Source organism: Saccoglossus kowalevskii, chromosome 10 (assembly GCF_978046115.1).
Source record: "Saccoglossus kowalevskii chromosome 10, keSacKowa6.1, whole genome shotgun sequence".
Taxonomy (NCBI): Eukaryota; Metazoa; Hemichordata; class Enteropneusta; family Harrimaniidae; genus Saccoglossus; species Saccoglossus kowalevskii.
The window spans coordinates 13635955-13655814 of record NC_140650.1 but is presented as its reverse complement, the minus strand read 5'-3'; the positions used below and the strand labels follow the sequence as shown (position 1 = coordinate 13655814).

At 33.3% G+C, this 19860-nt stretch overlaps 2 protein-coding genes and 1 long non-coding RNA gene across 3 annotated transcripts; all 3 read right to left on the bottom strand.

Moving 5' to 3' along the window:
• Positions 1-4476: 4476 nt before the first annotated feature.
• On the bottom strand, positions 4477-14217 carry LOC144348672 (alpha-protein kinase vwkA-like). Its single transcript, XM_085504585.1, has 6 exons — positions 14213-14217; positions 13816-14024; positions 13297-13366; positions 12624-12718; positions 11655-11701; positions 4477-5941 (listed from the first exon to the last, which is right to left on the bottom strand). Exons 1-6 carry the CDS (start codon positions 14215-14217, stop codon positions 5915-5917), a joined length of 453 nt encoding a protein of 150 aa, XP_085360711.1. The 3' UTR covers positions 4477-5914.
• LOC146737880 (uncharacterized) lies at positions 6647-8749 on the bottom strand. The gene is made up of 2 exons (XR_014930772.1): positions 7569-8749; positions 6647-7059 (listed from the first exon to the last, which is right to left on the bottom strand). It is a non-coding gene; the product is annotated as an uncharacterized LOC146737880 (long non-coding RNA).
• On the bottom strand, positions 13889-19396 carry LOC144354123 (uncharacterized). The gene is made up of 8 exons (XM_085504718.1): positions 19134-19396; positions 18781-18827; positions 18392-18453; positions 18091-18149; positions 17445-17475; positions 17021-17143; positions 15571-15653; positions 13889-14024 (listed from the first exon to the last, which is right to left on the bottom strand). Exons 1-7 carry the CDS (start codon positions 19305-19307, stop codon positions 15607-15609), a joined length of 543 nt encoding a protein of 180 aa, XP_085360844.1. The 5' UTR covers positions 19308-19396; the 3' UTR covers positions 13889-14024; positions 15571-15606.
• Positions 19397-19860: the final 464 nt, after the last annotated feature.

The window sequence follows — 19860 nt, the reverse complement described above, 5'->3', positions numbered from 1 at the left end:
CTTCCACGTCGGACCATGATTTAAGAAAAAAAATTATAAAATTGACACGGCTGGGCCAGTCTGGCAAACCTTCATTCCTTCATCTAATAATACACACAGTGCTTATTATCCATATTTCATCAATGTCACAAGAGATATGCTAATGAAATATGCCAGCAATATCAAACTTGAACTAATATTGTGAAGTTTGGGAAAGATTGAACACAAATAAGTTTAGTTTTCCTGGCCACAAAATCGATAACGGTGAAGCCGACAACGACAGTAATTGTAACCACGATACCTCGGCCACTACATAAACACCATGGGCGAGATCAAAATTAGTAACATTTCAATGTACTTTAATATAAAGTACTTCGATGTACTAGCATTTCTTAAATAAGTCATAGAAAATAAAATACAAGGTATTGTTTAGAAGTAAATAAGCGGTCAGCTGAAAATAGCTTATAATGTAAAGACAACAAATCAAATATGGACAGTATCAACGATTGCTTAGAACGCATTTGGAGTTATACTTTCGAAGAAGAAGTCGAAAATATCATTGTTGATAAAAATAACAAAAATGTTCACAAAAAATCCAAAATTTGAGATTTCGTTACCAAATGAACAAATCTGAGAAATATATATATATATATATATATATATACAGTCAATTTCTCACCAGGTCCCCTTCCTGCCGTGAATTCTGTCCCTGCGTTATAACACACACCGTGTATCAGAAGGCAGCGTAACGTACAACGACTAACCTTGGGTCGACCAACCGATGACGACGAAAAAGAACTAGATCGCCTCCACCATTTTAAGGGCAGAGGTACTAGATCGTGGGTAGCAGAGCCTATACCTAGATGATTGGTATGGCAAATATAATTGCGACATATTGTGGTTTATAATAGTTGTATTAGACGTCTGTTAACTTAAAAAGCGACTCAATGCTATCCCTGAAACAATCGTAATACAAATGTACATTCGTTCGTTATATGAGTGCAGACTGACAAGTTACCAGATATAATCGGGGATATAATCCACTGGACTCCAAGATCCCTACTCATTGACCATGGGCGACGATACTATTTTTGCAGACCATTAAATACATTTGATTTCGGAAGAAACATTATTTTCGCATTCGTGTCTTCAGTTAATTACGTGTACTTTTGCGTTAGGCAAATACCTAAAACACGTATCGGCAAAACGTCGACTGATTTGTTCTGCGAAAACGCCACCAACGGCAAACTTGGAGAATGTGTGCGTGTTTCGAGACGCATTCTATTTAGAACGCGCATCGGCGCAGATAATGTCGTGTCAAAACAATCGCATTCCATTTCTCACAATCGCTGTTTTATGGTGTAGTGGGTCACGATTGCATGAACACTACGCTCCAGGAAAATCATCCAAAAATTTAATTTATTTTATCGCAATGGCGATTCAAAAGTGTATATGTGAAATATGCTCTTGTGGGTGAGTTTTGTTTAAAATACTCGGTTATCGCAAGTTTTCAGTGATTTCTTGTTCATGTTCTTTTACATCACGAACATGCAAAATATTAGAACTTCAATGTTTATGTTATGTATCTCTGATGTTAATGTCGGAGAAAGTAATCCATTTCATCTATCACAGAAAGCATCGCTGTCCCCACAATAAGAACAACGCTGTCACGCCGGTTAAAGTATCTCAGTGTCAACTGTCCGAATATAAGCAGGTATATTGTCAATTGTTTTCACTCTATGTCAATGTGTACTTAATATGTTACAAAGACCAGTCTTTGCAAGTGCCAAACTTCATACAAAATCAATTGCTACATGCAAAGCAAACGCAAAGAATGGAGCCAATGATTGTTTTGCTACTCCGAGTCGGTTCATGGTCATAAAAATATTAAAGATAATGATCGCGTGTAACGTTTACACGCACATACCACAGTCACTCTCCTAGTAGAGTGACTGTGCACATACATACCACTAACTTGGGGCACGGTCACTAGTAACTAGTAACCGTGCTTAGAGGAGGTAAATTTTTTAGATGATCAAATAAAACACAGAAGCATAACGCTTGGTTATCCCTTGTCGAGGATGTGTATGCTAGCACGAATCGGTATGCTGCGAATGCGATTGTAAAAACAGACTATTGACGAGACTTTTATAAATATGCAGACTGAAATCACTACATGCATTTATACTTTGTTTTTTTATTCATAAACAGAAGTTTCAAAAATGGCCGGCGCAAACCCGGCCGGAAATGGTTCGCCCGTCGAGTCGTGCGGTCGCATTGAACACTCCGATGGAAACGACAACAATTCACAAGATGACGTACGTCAAGCACGAGGTAAGATGACTATTGATCATTTTCAGATATTCATTAAGCTATGTTCATGTGTACTTGGTGGCGCATTTTTTCAACATAAAACAAAAACAGAACAGCGCCACCACATGATTAAATCAAATCTGATTACAACTTTTATTGTATTTTCAACAGACACAACAGAGACTAAAACCTGAGCGGAAAAAGTATCAAAAGCCTGTTATTAAAATGAACGGCGATACAACTTACGCTTTGGAGTTCACTCGGCGTAATGTAAGTCCGACCGCATCATTCAAGCCACAACATGTTCGGTCAAAGCAGTCATCGTTTAACCACCAAACGGTCCACCAGTTGACTTACACGAAATGGACACCATCTGAAATTGACACCTGCAAACCTGCCACTGTCAAACAAAAAGAAAATCTTACTAATAATGGCCGTGGAAAATTCAGTGCCACTACAACTATGCAGGTAATATTTTTACTGATAGCTATTTTTATATACGCATTGTTAAATACAATAAAATGTTTTAAAATTATTTAGACAAATTTGAGTGTACAATTGTTTTCTGAGTGATTTTTTCTATATACGAATTGTTATAAAATAGAATGTTGAAAATTATTTTAGACAAATTTGAGTGTAGAATTGTTTTCCCCCAGAGTGATTTTTTTCTATATACGAATTGTTATAAAATAGAATGTTGAAAATTATTTGTGTACAAAAATAAATTATTTTCCATTGCATTTTTTTTTAAATACTGTACACACTGAAATAAGTTTGTTGACAATCATGTTCTTCTTATAACAGGATGATTTCAAAGAGCACAAGGATTTTGAACGAGCCAAATCAATCAGGCCAAAAGCAACAGAGTATGGCGACAAACTCCCCTTCCAGTCGGTGACCACTCATACTACCGACTACACACATAAATCTGTATCTCCTCGGCCGTCTGCTAAAAAAGACAACACCTACAAACCAAGTGGAGAAATCTTCCAGGACGTTTCAACTTTCCAAAATGATTTCACTGCTCACAAAGACTTTGTTAGAGAAAAAAGTTTTAAACCAGAACAAAGATACATGCCATCAGGTCAGTACATGTACTATTTTTGTTTCAATTAGACCTAATCTAGAAAATGTTGCTTTGTATGCGATATAGTTCTTCCAGTACTAAGCATATTCAGTGGGTTTTAAATTCAATGTTTTATCATTTAGATACAATGTAACATGTACTATGCTAAATTTTACATATTCACTGGGTTTTTATTTAGCGCATTTTCCAGTCAGCGAAACAAGTAAAATTAAAACTTAGTGAATAAATAATCCTTTTCAGTAGGTGTAAATATGAAAGAAATCATGGGCCACATTTTTGTTTGTGCCTAAAGTCACTGATACAATCACAAACAATTTTATTTTTCTTGAAGACTTATCGATTCCTTTCCAGCAGTTCACAAGCTGACTGAACTTGATTTTGGTAAATTTCATTTTGACTCAGGATTCTTACAAAATAAGTTCTGTTATAGGGCACACTGCTTACATACTTATCTTTCTTCTGTTAACTTTCTTAGATGAGAAGTTTGATGGAACAACCATACACAGCATGGCATATCAAGCTTGGCCTGTACAGGAAAAAGAAAAACCTCGCTGGGCACAGCGTAAAACATATACACACCCAGTTGGTCATTACGAACACAAGACAAGCTATCAAGATAATTTTATTGATCCCAAAACGATCTTTGATCCGAAAATCTCCAGCAGTTGCCGTCCAGAGCCATTCCTTCATGACGGAAACCTAAAGCCGGATGACGGTATTCCATTTGAAAGAAGTACTCAGTATAAAAACGAGTTTGTGAACTGGGAAGGAACACGGCCTGCAAAGTCTTACAAGCTACAAGTAAAATACCAGCCACCAATTACAAAATTCATTGCAGAATCAACATGTAAAGCTCACTACAAAGGAACACGTGCACCAGCAGCAAACATGTGCAGACCTCTACAGCGCCCTCTCTCATCATCCAGTGCTACAAGGTCAATGAGAACAACGTATCAGGATTCCTACACTCGACCAAAAAGCACTGTAAACTAGACACATAGATTTTCCATGACATACAGCAATAAAAGAAAAAATGTTTTGTGTAGTGACTATTATGGAATATTTATAAATAACTATAGGAATAAAGAATCCAAAAGTAAAATTGACAAGTTTATTTTGTTTTTCTTCAAATTTTGTACAATGCAGCAATACAAGAATGACTCTGTTGAGGGGTAGATGTTTCTGGGAGGGGCGGGTGTAAAGAGATGTATGGGAAGAAACGACAGCACATGAAATGTGCATAAAGCCTCTGTGAAAAAAAAGTGGTACATCATCTGTTGAATAGAAAAATAATCTGGCCCTGTAAACTCTAATCCTGCCACCCCTGCAGAAATAATGGTCAAATCAAGTAAAGTAACAAACTCATCTTTTCTGTTTACATTGAAATTTTAAAATTAAAAAAAAAAATCCATATTGGGTGAACATGATTGAGGAAATCATTAAAGACTGAAAAAAGCACATTTATGTTTAATATTGTTCCAATCATTTACATGTAATTGCAACGTTTTTTTTATACAAAAACACTATCACCCTAGTAACAAGGGCTTTCAGCAGAGACAAGTGAAGTGATATCAGACAATAATTTGTTGTCTTATTAAAGGCATCCTTATTAAAGGCATTAGCATGTCTATTTTATCACATACCTGTATTTGAGTATGGTGGATACAATACTGTTGAAAATATATGCATTTAACCTGAGCCATGTTAAAATAAATTTTAGTGCCAGACTCTACGGACATTTTAATTGTACAACCCACAACAAGAACATACATGTACGGTTTTTAAAAAAGCATGGAATTTGAATTTTGAATGAAAAATACACAACTTTTGAATTTAACATGAAGTCCAGACGCAAACATCTCTAGTTACAAGGGTCCTGAGTGTGATGATAAAAAGTTGTCTTACTATGAATAATGCATGCTGTGTTTAGTCACATGGGAAATCATGGTTATGGGGATTGCTGAAATTTCAGTATATCATCAGAAAGTTTTTTTTTAGTCATTCATTCATTCATCCATTCATTCATTCATTCACAACATCTTGGTATCCACACACATCTAACGGAATGGGGCTGGAAAACAGCAGCAAACAATATTGAGAATTAAGAACCCACCTTCTGACAGGAAAACAACATAGAAAAGCATCTATTGGCATATATCCAGTTGAAAGTTTGTCTATTGTTTTATAATCAAATTGTAGTGTATTTTGCACAGGAATAAATTTCACTGCAATTTGGATAATCAAAACCCACAACCAATCAGCTGCAATGTTCATTGGATTATGCACATGATTGTCAAACTCTCTAACAATGCTTCCATGTTGAGTATGCAGAGGTAGTCGTCTTGTAATCGCTCCTATGGTTTGGAACTTCGTCTAGACGGCTCTGATGCTGTCGGAGGAGGAGGGGGTCCTTTCATACTGAGATCATCAATATATGACAATAATAATTTCTTGCGTTCTTCGGGCACACTATCAAGAACTAAATAACGTTTATTTTTCTGTAGAATCTGTTCCATGTCTTTATAGTGCTGACTGTCACTGGTGTTCACTAAATTTCTTGATCTGAAATATTGGAAATGATGCAGTTAGTTTCTATGACAACACAAATTTTCTCGGGCTCCGATTGTAATGTATTCAAAGCTAAACAGTTGTTTTTATTTGCAGCCTTGTGAATAAATGTGTAAACAAAACATAGTTGAACTCTGGTGACCTTGCCCTTTGCTATATAATATTATTCCCTTTATCATAGTTTGTTTCAGCATAAATATGCATTGTCATAATTAAATTTGAATACAAACAAGTTTTGGCTTTGAACTGACAGTGGGGGATCAGTCTACCGAATATCCTTGATAGATGTAAATATCTTACAAAAACATTGGTGCCTAATTTGTTTAATTATTTTAAGGGACATAATTTCCAGCTTTATTCAAAGTAATTCAGATATTTTAGTATAAAAACAAATGCCTCATCACAGAAAAAAAGTGCTGCAGTATAGATTCATAAAACATGCAAGATAACAGAAAATCTTAGGTGGCTTTTGTCCAAGTATTTTGTACAGGTGTATGTCAAAAATTAACGATTCACTGAGACAAATATGAGCTGCCTTATTATATTCATTGTGTGACTACTGTATTATATGAAAAGTAAAAAAAAACACCCTCTATGAATAGCTATCATGTTGCAAGCTCAATCTGATTAAAATCTGATGTAGTGTACGGGCTTTAATTATTTTGACTATAAACTTATTTTTAATTTTTTTTTTATTACTTTTGTTATTAATGCCCTTTTATTTTATTATTTTACTTTGATTTTGATTTCGTGATTTTTTTTTAATTCTGCCCTACCTACATCTGATCCGACGCCTATGTAAGTCCCGTTCAAATCTCGCGTAAGTAACAGCCAATCACAGTCCCCCTTTTATACAGGCTGTCGGTTGCTTACTTTTCAGTGTAGTGATACTCTACGGGCAATCTTTCTGTACATTATATTTTGCCCACTTGAATAAACGATTAATAGAAAATTGCTAGTATATTTTTATTTGCAAAAGAAATTCCACAGCATTTTACAATTTTTGTCATTACATTGAATATTTTTTTCACTTCCAACAAATATGTACACTTCCAGATACATCTTCGCCAGCCAAGGTTCGTTCATTCAGTCATCGCTTCAATTTTACATCACTGAGCATAATAGAATGGAAGCAAAAAAATAAGTAAATCGTAATGATTAGAACACTGTAAACAGCTATAGTAAACAATGCAAACTGATTTTAAATTGTATAACGGTCACCGGCCCACGGCATCGACGCAGAAAATTGGAGCAAACAAATATTTCCTGATCAATTGCGATGTGTTCCAAATAAAAAATATTTTATTCCAGTCCAAATCAGCTCAATTACTTTAATAAAGAGTTATTGCATAATGTACAAAATGTTGATACAATTTGATGAATATTTACAGCTACGGCTTCAATACCGTAGACGATGTTGGCCCGATCTTCAACAAAACATCACCCGTCTCCAGGGCATGGCAGGCGACTGGAAAAAGACACTAGTGTTCGGTCGAAACGGTGGAAACAAAATCGTCACTCCCAGAATAACTATGCAAAATAACGATCTAAAGTCGAACCATTCGAGCCACAATATTAACATCAAAATGACTTTCGTTGCATTTGACAATGATAAACTTACCGTAAAGCCGTGTTATTCTCGGTCGCTAACGTCGGTGTAATCCACCATTTTATTTGAGTGTTTGCCACCCGACTCCGCCCGGTGACGTCATCATGTGCGCCATAGAAGGAGGTCTGTGATTCGTTGACTAAAATCGTCGATAGTGGGTCTCGTTGAAATCTCGTTACATAGGCATCGGCTCAGATGTAGGTAGGGCGGAATTAAAAAAATCACAAAATCAAAATCAAAGTAAAATAATAAAATAAAATAAAATAAAAGGGCATTAATAACAAAAGTAATAAAAAATAAAATTAAAATAAGTTTATAGCCAAAATAATTAAAGCCCGTACACTACATCAGATTTTAATCAGATTGGTTGCAAGCTCTGCTTTGTATGCAAATCAACTTAAATAGTTGGTTGGTGTCCAGTGGAGAGAGAAGTCAACAGTAGTGTTGCCTCCTGAGAATCTACATCTTCAAACACTGCAGTCTTTGTTTTTGAAGTGCGTTTTTAAATTAGTATAATAAAAATTCTGTTCTAATAGCTGAAACAAATTCCTGTGAATTTTCATTTGTCGAATGAACTGTTTGTCAAATACAGAATACATATATTTCAGTACAATTTTCTTTTCTAAATGTGGATGCAGCGTTTTGCTTTTTTTTTTTTTCATGTATCGTTTTTGATTTGATAACTTTGAACAAAACAGATTTTCTATAAGTTCAGATCTTGATCAAAGTTTGGCACCCAGTTCATAGCAGTGCTTATATTGATTTTCTGACATCTTGTTTTCTGTAAATATTTTATTGGTAGGTTTGCAAATGTGTATCAAACTGTGCAACAACTCTCTCCACGAGTTAGTTTTGAAACCCAGTATAGTATTCCCATGGGATTTGGGAGATACATTACCAAGAATATTATTACAAGATAAATGATTTGCTTCATTGAACACATACAACAATGCATATTTCCACTGAGATCAGTGACCTTTGATGTGTATCACCATTGATCAGTCAAGTGGAAATAGTAAAAATATTTTATCAGATTTTCTCAATTTTTGCATGATATTTTCATACAGGACATCTGTTGTTCAAACCCAGGAAAGACTTTATACTGATGAATATGATGACCAAGTTTGATGAAGTTTGGAATAGAATTAGTAAAGTTATTATGCACACAATAACAATTATTAACGTCAACGACGGAGATGACGACGACAACGTCGGACAGAAATCTTTCCCTTAATATACCTTTCCCTGCCATCTTTGATGGTACGGGCAAGGTAAAAATAAAAACTATCTGATGCACTTATTGTCACCAATGGAAAAAATGCACTTAAAATTTTGCAAGTACATACTGAAGGTAAACTGCAGAACCACAAACCTGCTTATTAGAATTGGAACGATACCCCCTAATAACTACATGTATCAGACAGATGTTTAAATATTGGTTGAGATTGCGTAATATGCCTGAAAACAGCCTCATAAATGAAGCATACAGATTGGCAATCCATATGGATAACTCAGACAGCCAAAAATTGGGTCAATTATATTAAAACAATTCTCAAAGACCTTAATATGGAACATGAGTGGGAAGATGGAAAGATTAATGAGAACAAATACCTAATAAATAATATTACTACAACACTTGAAACAAACAGTAGGGAGTCTCTAAATAATGACAATAAAGGTATTAACCACAGAAATAAACTACGTACTTATAGAAAATTAAAAACTGAATTTGGACTTAAAAATTATCTGCTGACAGTAAATAACCCACTACACAGATCATCAATGACCAAACTAAGATTAAGCGCACATGTTTTACAAATTGAAATGGGCAGATACCATAAAATTAACATTACTGAAAGAAGCTGTCCTGTATGCAATACAAATGATATTGAAGATGAAGAGCACTTTTTGTTAAAATGTCAGTTATACAAACGTGAAAGACAGATCCTTCTCAACACAATTAGACAGTGTTCTGAGGGCAACACTGATACAAGCTTTATCAAAATACTAGGCACAAAAAATACTGTCATGCTAAAATGTCTACCAAAATATACATACGAATGTTTCAACATAAGAGAAAGCAAAGTAAAAAAAAACAGCTGTCTCACAGATATCTAAATAAGTAATCCTAACATTTACTTTATTAATTTGCATTTCTAACCCATTTTCGGGCAAGTTTGTTGTTTTAGTTTTGTTTAGTTTAGTTTTTTTATACTAGTGTATCTCGTGAATGTTTCTGACATGGAATGACAACCATGCTTTATTGTACTTAGATCTATGTCCATTTTTAGGATACGACTTCAATAAAGACTATTATTATTATTATTATTATTATTACGTAAAACTGACAGATGTTCAACACTGGACAGCTGGAAACATTTTGTTTTTGTGTTGATCAATTTATATTGACAAATGTCGGAAGGAGACGCCTGTTAGCTAGTACCACTGATAAGAGTGAGTAGCTCATTGTAGTTCTTTTTTATTATGTAAGCAAAGTCAATCTCATTAACCTAGTAATTGTTTATTGCTTTGTATGCACTACATGAACACTTTTGGGAAGTTCTTTCACTGGATGTGCAGAAAGTTGTTAAATCAAAGAAAGCTTAGAAAGAACTCCCGTGTGCTGAGAGTTTTGGAGACACATTAAAAATTAATTCAAAATTACTTATACTTGAGATATTGATGGAATAGCTGAAAACTAATTATGCAAATAAGGTAACTAATATGAACAGATTTAGGTGTAAAACTAAATCATTGGAATGTGATTAGAACCAAAAAAATATTAATTATTATGCTAATTAGAGAATGAATATGAACAGATTTTAACCCAAAATTAATCAGGCTGTCTATTGTCCTAGAGCATTTATGTACCAAGTTTTATTCAAATGTGATGATCCATACTTGAGATATTAGTATTAATTAATTATGTTAATTAGGTGATTAAGAAGCATAAATATTTACCAAAAACTAATATGGTGCATAGTCTTAGGTTCATTGAAATGTGATGGGTACTATTTAAAAGTTTCATTGAAATCCAATGAGTGGTTTTTTGACATCAGTGCAACAGCCATAGAACAGCAAAAAATTAACTAATTTTGCAAATTAGGTAATTAATAGGCACAATTTTTTATCTCAAAATTAATCAGGTCTCTGCATAGTCCTAGAACATCTATGTCGCAAGTCTCATTGAAATGTGATGATTAGTACTTGAGATATCAGGTGAAAAGCTGAAAATTAACTAATTATGCTAATAAGGTGATTAATATGCACAAATATTTACCAAAAAACTAATTAGGTCTCTGCACAGTCCTCAAGTAACTATGTACCAAGTTTCATTGAAACGTGATCATTACTACTCGAAATATCAAAAGCTGAAAGTTAATTAATTATGCAAATTAGGTAATTAATATGTACTGATATTACCCTAAAAACCATCAGGTCTATGCAGTGTCATAGGACACATATGTACCAAGTTTTATTGAAATGTTATGATTAGTACTTGAGATATCAGTGGAAAAGCCGAAAATTGATTAATCATTAAGTAAATTAGGTAATTAATAATATTAACAGATTTTTACCCAAAACTAATCAAATCTGTGCATTAGTTCAGAGCATCCATGTGCCAAGTTTCATTGAAATCCAATGAGTGGTTCTTCAAAAATCAGTGGAAAAGTCATAGAACAGCTTAAAATCAATTAATTATCATGCAAATTAGGTAATTAATATTCATAGATTTTTACCCAAAACTAATCAAATCTGCGCACAAGTTCAAAGCATCCATGTGCCAAATTTCATCAAAATCCAATGAGTGGTTCTTCAGATATCAGTGGAACAGTCTTGGAACAGCTAAAAATCAGCTAATTATCATGCAAATTAGGTAATTAATATTCATAGATTTTTACCAAAACCTAATCAACTCTGCGCATTATCCCAGAGCATCTATGTACCAAGTTTCATCAAAATTTGATTAGTGGTTCTTGAGATAACGGTGGAACAAAAAAAGTGACATACATACAGATATAAAGACATACAGACATACAGATAGGGTAACTGCAAAAATTCCCTTTTGTGCTTCGCACACGGGAGTCAAAAACTTACCTCTGGTAGCTCATCATCTATCATACTCTCAGATAACTCTTCCATAGCTTAAAAAAAATACATTTCATAATCAATTGTAACGCTACATACAATTTTTCACCGTATTTACTCAAACTATGATGTATGGCAATTTTGACTTTTTGTATTGGTAATATACTATCTACTATACTATATATTAATATACAGTGAACAATTTTGAATCAAAAATGGTATAATATCCTAATTGTGCACAAATCATAAGAGTTATTTACTGGGCATGTAGCATCTAAGTTGAAATATGGCAAAAAAAAAGAATAAGTCCAAGATGTAAAGACGTAAAACCAATCCACAAGACATGTCATCAACAATAGATGTGAAGAGTAGGCTGAGGACCCCATATATCAATCATTATGTGTAACATTCCTATCAATGGGCAAGGGTACGAAAAATAAAAAATGTCAAAAGAACAATGGACAGGCAACTGCTGAAAAAGTCAGCAGCATATTTGGAACAGCTTTTAAGACAGTTGAGAAACAGATTATCAGTTGGACGATGATTTTTGCAGAGAAAATGAACTGAAAAAGAGATTGTACACGTGTGCTTTGCGCAGTAAATAAGGCTTTGACCGTTTTCCAACCCCCAAACAATAAAAAATATTATGCTATAGCCAAACATAATTTGCATACCGTATTCATTGTACATTGTACTAGCTTAGGCAGAATGGTATGCACATTTTTGGAGGCTGATACGAGTTAGTTGAAGGATGATGGCACTTTTAATTGTGGGGGTCTTTTTTATGACAAGCAATGTACTGCAAACTGTGCATGTTTGGAATATTCAAAATCTGTCCTACATTTTGGTTTGTTGACCTCAGGTAACGCAATATGCACAAGCACACAAACAATAAATGTGTAAATAGTATCAATTCTGGAATTGGATTTTGATGTATTCCCATTCATAACAAATGACTACAAATAAAACTCAACCTACCAGGCAGATTTAAATAAGCACAATAGTCAGAGCAAACATGTTCCTTTGAAAAACCAACAATCGCAACCCTTGAAATATTATCCATACCAAATAACCTGTAATATATGTAAAACTTTAGCAGGAAAAATAATTATGTTTACATAAAAAAATGGAAGTGTGTCAATGGTGACTAGACTTACAGTTTGACAAGTAACTGGTTAGAAAATTGTATTCCATATTTATGATATTTTAGTTTAGTTAAAATGCTAAACATTCTAAACAATTTAAATTCATCTGTTACTATGGTGAATCCATAAACAGCTTTGAACTAATTTAATGCAACATAGTAACACAAACTATGATTAGTAGAATTTAAACTATTCTGTACACTGTGTATGCAGTGTATAAGACTGATTAATGAAGGACAGAAACCAATCAATATTTATGCTATTTTTCAGAGGTGATGAAAATAAAATTCATATTTAAAAGCAGCTTAGAAATGCTTCTTTGTACTGGAAATAAACTGACTGCCCTGGACTGTTGGGTATTTTTCACCCACACTAGACTAAAAAGATTAATACGACTGAGGAAAAAAAGGAAATATACCAACAATTCTAACACAAATTTAATAATAATTTAATATACTTTCTACATTTAATTACACAAGAAAGGTTAATAAGGCTACAATACTTACAAATCATGTGTTTCACTGTCAACTAAATCCCAAGTAGCAACAGCAACATCAGTTAAGGTATAGACAACACCTGCAAAATTGTATGTCATTAATAAGAGCATTATTGAACTATAGTATGATAGACAAAAGTACTCTAGAACTTGATATATAGTAGAAAATATTTGGCAATATTTTGCATTTGTAGTCCTACGTAACTATACAAAATAGCTAATCATTTACTCCACAACTTACTCATCATCATTACTACATGTACCATTGTCAATAATTAGTCTACAACACAAACCAAAGTTCATGAGACAGTATCCAATTGGTCAATAATCGCATTCTACATTCATAGAAATGGGGGAAATATACTTTAGATCCCAATACAAAATCAAAACTAGCCTTTTCTTTAAAAGGTAATTATAATAACCTACAAACTTTATATATCTGTGGTAAATAATTCCTAAGAAGTTTCACTCAAGTTTGCATTTATCCACCAAAAATACAAGGATATTCATAAACATTTAAAATATTTACCTTGTAAATCCATTAGTAATAGTCTCCCACTGTATTTTGCATATGCCCAATGAACAAAAGCAGCCATCTTGTCAACCATATCAAATGGAAGCAAATTGTTGATCATTCCATTATTGTTTAGATATTTGATGAATTTTCCAGGAATAAATTCTTCAAGTGTGTAATATACAATGTCATCATCAACTTTTAGCAGATAACATGGGACAACACTGTAAGGACAAGATGTACACAATAAACATGAAATATGTGCGCTTACATACAAGCTCCACTGTCTTATAGAGCTTTGCAGTAACCATGTCAAGTAATAGACAATCCCAAGATAAGATATAGGTCACCCTCAAGAAAATAGTTTGATTGTGCCTGTTGAAGACATGCCCACCAACAACAACACATTTACATCATAATTATCCAACGGTCATGCATATATACTGTAATCGAATCAGCAAAAAATGGTGGTGTAGATGTACTTCTTGCTATTCTAGTATTGTTCAAGGATTTAATAAACAGTAATTGTATTTAGGAGATACTGGCATGGACACAATAACAAGTTTTAATAGATGGGTCAATGACATTCAATTCTGAACACACTTGCGGGTGACCACACGAATAGACCTGACCCAAAGATTGTCTCATTTTAAGATGTGTCAAAACAGAAATTAATCAAAGAAGCATAAGCATAAATATTTACCAAAAACTAATTGGGTATCTGCATAGTTCTAGGTTCATTGAAATGTGATGACGAATACTCTATAAAAGTGTCATTAAAATCCAATTAGTGGTTCTTTATATATCAGTGGAACAATCATGGAAAAAATTAACTAATTATGCAAATTTGGTAATTAATATCCACAATTATTTACCCTAAAACTAATCAGGTCTCTGCATAGTCCTAGTGGATCTGTGTAGCAAGTCTCATTGAAATATGATGATCAGTGCTTGAGTTATCAGCCGAAAAGCTGAAAATTAACTAATTATGCTAATAAGGTGATTAATATGCACAAATATTTACCCCCAAACTAATCAGGTCTCTGCACAGTCCTTAAGTAACTATGTACCAAATGAAATGTGATGATTACTACTTGAGATATCAGTGGAAAATCCAAAAATTTATTAATCATTATGCAAATTAGGTAATTAATATTGCACAGATTTTTACCCAAAACTAATCACATCTGCGCATTAGTTCAGAGCATCTATGTGCCAAGTTTCATCAAAATCCAATGAGTGGTTCTTTAGATATCAGTGGAACAATCATGGAACAGCTAAAAATCAGCTAATTATCATGCAAATTAGGTAATTCATATGCATGAATTTTTACCAAAACCTAATCAAATCTATGCACCAAGTTTCATTAAAAATCAATGTATGGTTCTTGAGATATCAATGGAACAGACACAGACAGACAGACAGACAGACAGACAGACAGACAGACAGACAGACAGACAGACAGACAGACAGACAGACAGACAGACAGACAGACAGACAGACAGACAGACAGACAGACAGACAGACAGACAGACAGACAGACAGACAGACAGACAGACAGACAGACAGACAGACAGACAGACAGACAGACAGACAGACAGACACACACACACACACACACACACACACACACACACACACACACACACACACACACACACACACACACACACACACAGACAGACAGACAGACACACACACTAACTGCAAAGACTCCCTTTTTTGCAGGAGTCAAAAATACTAGTTGAACTGGGATTAACTTGAACTAACCATGGAGTTTCGCCATATTCCGGTGGTACATTTTTCTTAAAAACTTTGCAGAGCATATTTCCAAGCATTTGAGTCTGGACTTTCTGAAAAAATAAAAATACATTAAATTAATTGGTAAATAGTTGAAAAAAAAACAACTGAAAATTATTAAAATCTGTTAGTTATTTGTATATTAAAGATTTAGAGATAGTGGAATTTTGTTTTTATCTATTTTCATTCTTGAAGAATGATGTATCAATGTTACACTACTGTCTGTCAACATTAGGTTGATAAAACAATGTAAATTACATTCCTCAAATCTCAAATATTGACTAGATTTTTTTCTTCTCATATTTTCTGGATATTAGTTGCATTGGATAAAGATTCAAGTATGATAGTGTTATTCATATTAGTATTGAGTTTCTACATGCTCCATATTATAACAATAAAAGGAAATTTTTTTTTCACTAAAGAGAGGAAAGAGTCAAATTTCAATAACAGTACTGAAAATTCTCAAATCAACCAGCAATTGTACCATTTGTCAACATTGGAACACAGAAACAAAGACATGCACAGATATTGGAATGACTAGTGTAAATATGTAAATGAACTAAAATTAAATGATCAGTATGTATTTTGGTCTGTAAATTTATGAATAAAAAAATAATATCTAGAAAGTGCATGCTTCAACCATTATAGAAATTTGATTGAAAATGCTAAAAACTGATTAATAATTATATTTTAAATATAATAAAAAACTCCATACTTATAAAAGAACGTAAACATTAAGTATAAACATGCATTTACACCCTTACTCTTTTTGCCATTATAAATCTGACATCTTTAAAACTCTTTCCTTGTTCCTGGGAAAAGCTTTCATACACAGCTTGAATGCGATCATCGAAATGATGCTTCAGGACATAATTGCCTGATTTCAGGTAATCATTTTCTAATATATGACAGTTATATGCCTCTCGCATTTACCTTTACCAAGTAACTTTCCTTTGCGGAATGAAATTGTGTGTGGTATATCATCCCAGTTACATGCACTAGATGAACTGTATTTAAAACAAAGTAGCTGTCCTTTTATGATTGGGCCTAACAACACAGAATGAAAAACAAACTCATTTTAAAAGTGATATTTCATGTATTGGTGGTTTTATGATAATTTCCAAAATGCTTGAAGATGTAAAATTTGATGTCCACTTAATTAACCAACCAATCTTGTTTATACTTTATTGAAAGGTACACATGTCAGGCAATCTGACTGCAATTGATTAGCACAATGTGTTAAAAATCATAATCAGTAAATAAACCTGAAATGTTACCCAATACCAACATATTACCCATGGTTTTATTATTACATGCAACATGAAGGATGCATTTGATGTGATTGAAACTCTGATGACATGACATTATGCATTAACAAATTAGAGCTACTTGAGAAATGTTAATTCAGGCAATAACTTACCAGACTCCAAAGCAGTACAAGCCATACTTTGACCAAATTTTAGCAATGTCGCCACACTAACTGAAGACATCCCTCCTTGTTCCAATCCCTTCTTGTTTTGTGCATTCAAAAAAATTGATGATTCTAGAAATAAGGAAAGCAACATTGATAAATAAAAACAATAAATAAGTACTAAAAAAACAATGATATTAAAACTGCCTTCCAGATAGTAATTTATAGAAACATCAGTTGGATAAAACGGCAATGTCATCAGTAATTCAATGTGTTCCTTTTAACAAATACAAAGGTGTCACCAGGTCAAAAGTAGTAATACTTTAATGACAAGGTATATAACAAATTTTCTATATATATTCGCTTCTAATAGACAAATATGGTGATATCCTCTTATGAGGTACCGGTACCTTTGATTTCAATTTGCACTTACCAGAAGTTGACTGCCTACCACTGACCTCCACCTGCAGGAATATGCAAGATTATAATTCACATAATAATTAGCTGATTTTCAGGATGCTCCGGGCTGTTTCACCAGAGTATATTCAAATGCAATTTGGTACGCAGACGATTTAGAAAAATGTGCAGACAAGGTGTTTTAGTGCAAATGCATGTACCGGTACATGCAAATAACCTATCTAATTTTCTTAATGATTAGGTAACTATTATTATATCTTGGGCTGTTCCTCACTATCTCAAGAAGAGCTCATCACAACTCAATGAAATTAGATACATTCAGAGGTGTTGAAGTGAAGGTACTTTATGTTTTAGTGCGAACTAACATCTTAATTGTCTTTTGTTCATGGTCGACTCATAAACGCGTCTATGAACACAGGTTACCTTGTTGGTTATATCCTGTACTTTGTTTGGCATATTAATTTAAATAATTAAATAAAACTTTGCTACTTTTTGTTCCAGCCTGTTTATCCATGATCTCATCAGATTTTGATTGTGCACTATTTAATAATAGACATATACACTTAAAATTCTGTTTAGAAATAGACTGAATTTTAACCTGTTACGTAAGCTAATTTACTGTTATATAGCTACTTTTTAATAACCAACAATAGGTTACACACCTTGGCCTTTGCTGACTTCACTTTTGGCACATCTGCCAAATGTTTCAGTTGACTAGAAGCTGTGAATAACAATGTATTCTATTACACTGATAAACATGCATGTATTTTGAAGCATAATTCAACAAACAAGCTAACACTGCATGTACATTTATAATTGGAATAAAGAACTCTGCACTGCCTATTATTGCATGGTAACTGTATCTCAGTATTTCATCCATTATTGTCCAAGACAATGTGTAAATAGTGAAGACTCCTATAACTGTTCCAATATATTCACCTAATATACATAACAAATACTCACCACTATGGCTACTTGGAATACTGCTAATACTATTGTGCATAGATAGGTCAGAAAATAGACTTCTATAACAAAAAATACTGCATAAACATTGTATTGTATTGTATTGTATTGTATTGTAAGTTAATTTGCCATCATGGTAATAGACATAGGGTTGTTAAAAACAGTCATTGAAAGATGCAGCATTTGCATCATATCACAATTTGTATCTGAATGAGATTACACTGCTTTCAGAGGCTAGTCAGCCATCTTGGATTATTTATATAAATGATGGGACAAAAACAGTTAAAAAACAGACAAAAACAGAAGAACAAGTCATGAAATATTATTTTGGTTTTACTGTGTATTAAAAACTAGTCAGAAAGAGTTTAGCACTAATGAGAACAACCTACTTTGGTTCACTAGATAGAGCATCACTATCAGCATCACCATCTTCATCCTCAAAATTTAAATAAATTTAAAAGGATTTAGCAAATATTACATATTGCCTGGTGACTTTTTTTCCACCAGTAATTTTGATATCTTTGTAAGCTTTTATCAGAAAATGAGCGTATGTGTTTCAAATATATTATACATAAAAAATGTTTTAATTAACAAGGCAAATTCATTTGCACAAATAATTTAATGAGCTACTGAGTGTAATTCTGGTACAGGCCTAATACATCAAATACCGGTAGCAAAATAATCCAACAGGTAGTTATTTTGGTTAACTAAGGATTTGTTTTAATATCAGAAATACACTTACTGGACAGTAGAAGCAAAATGTTGTTTTATTCCATATATGGGAATCTTCCTTATATTCAGGACCATTTGGCCCTCCAAGCAATTTACAGTCATTTTTCCTGGAAATTGGGACTTTGAAGAAAGTCAAGCATGCTAACATTACATTATTTATTGTCACAGGTTTGTTGAATTCCATCTATAAAAGAGACTCACATCAGAATAACATTAACTATAAACACATTCATATGGTGTTTGGTATTAGCATTTTATACAATAAATACATTTGCAGGGTATCTGATGTGAATCTACATTATCTAATTTTAGTGAAAATAACTATTTTCAACTAGATTAGAATTCCCTGAAATTACAGTGCAAACAAGTTATTGTCAATGGCATAGTCCCTGTCCACAATTTAGTGACTGTGTGACACGATTAAAGATGTAGATAGACAAGATCGGTATTGATATGTTAAAATACAGTGTTATTTCAAATAAAACAAAAATGAACAACATTTTCATAGTTCATCAAAACAAAGCATGTTTGAGAATTAAAAACATAACTCAACATATGTGATGTTCATACCAAGTTCGACTTTGTTTGCCCAGGCTTGAGAAATGTTTAGCGACAAGTTCAAGTTACTATTTTCAGTGTTTTTTAGGAACAAAATTGCTGCAAGCCCAGGCAAGTATTAGAAATGATGATGAATAGATACTCATAATGCAATACAGATCACTGTTTTAAACCTCGCA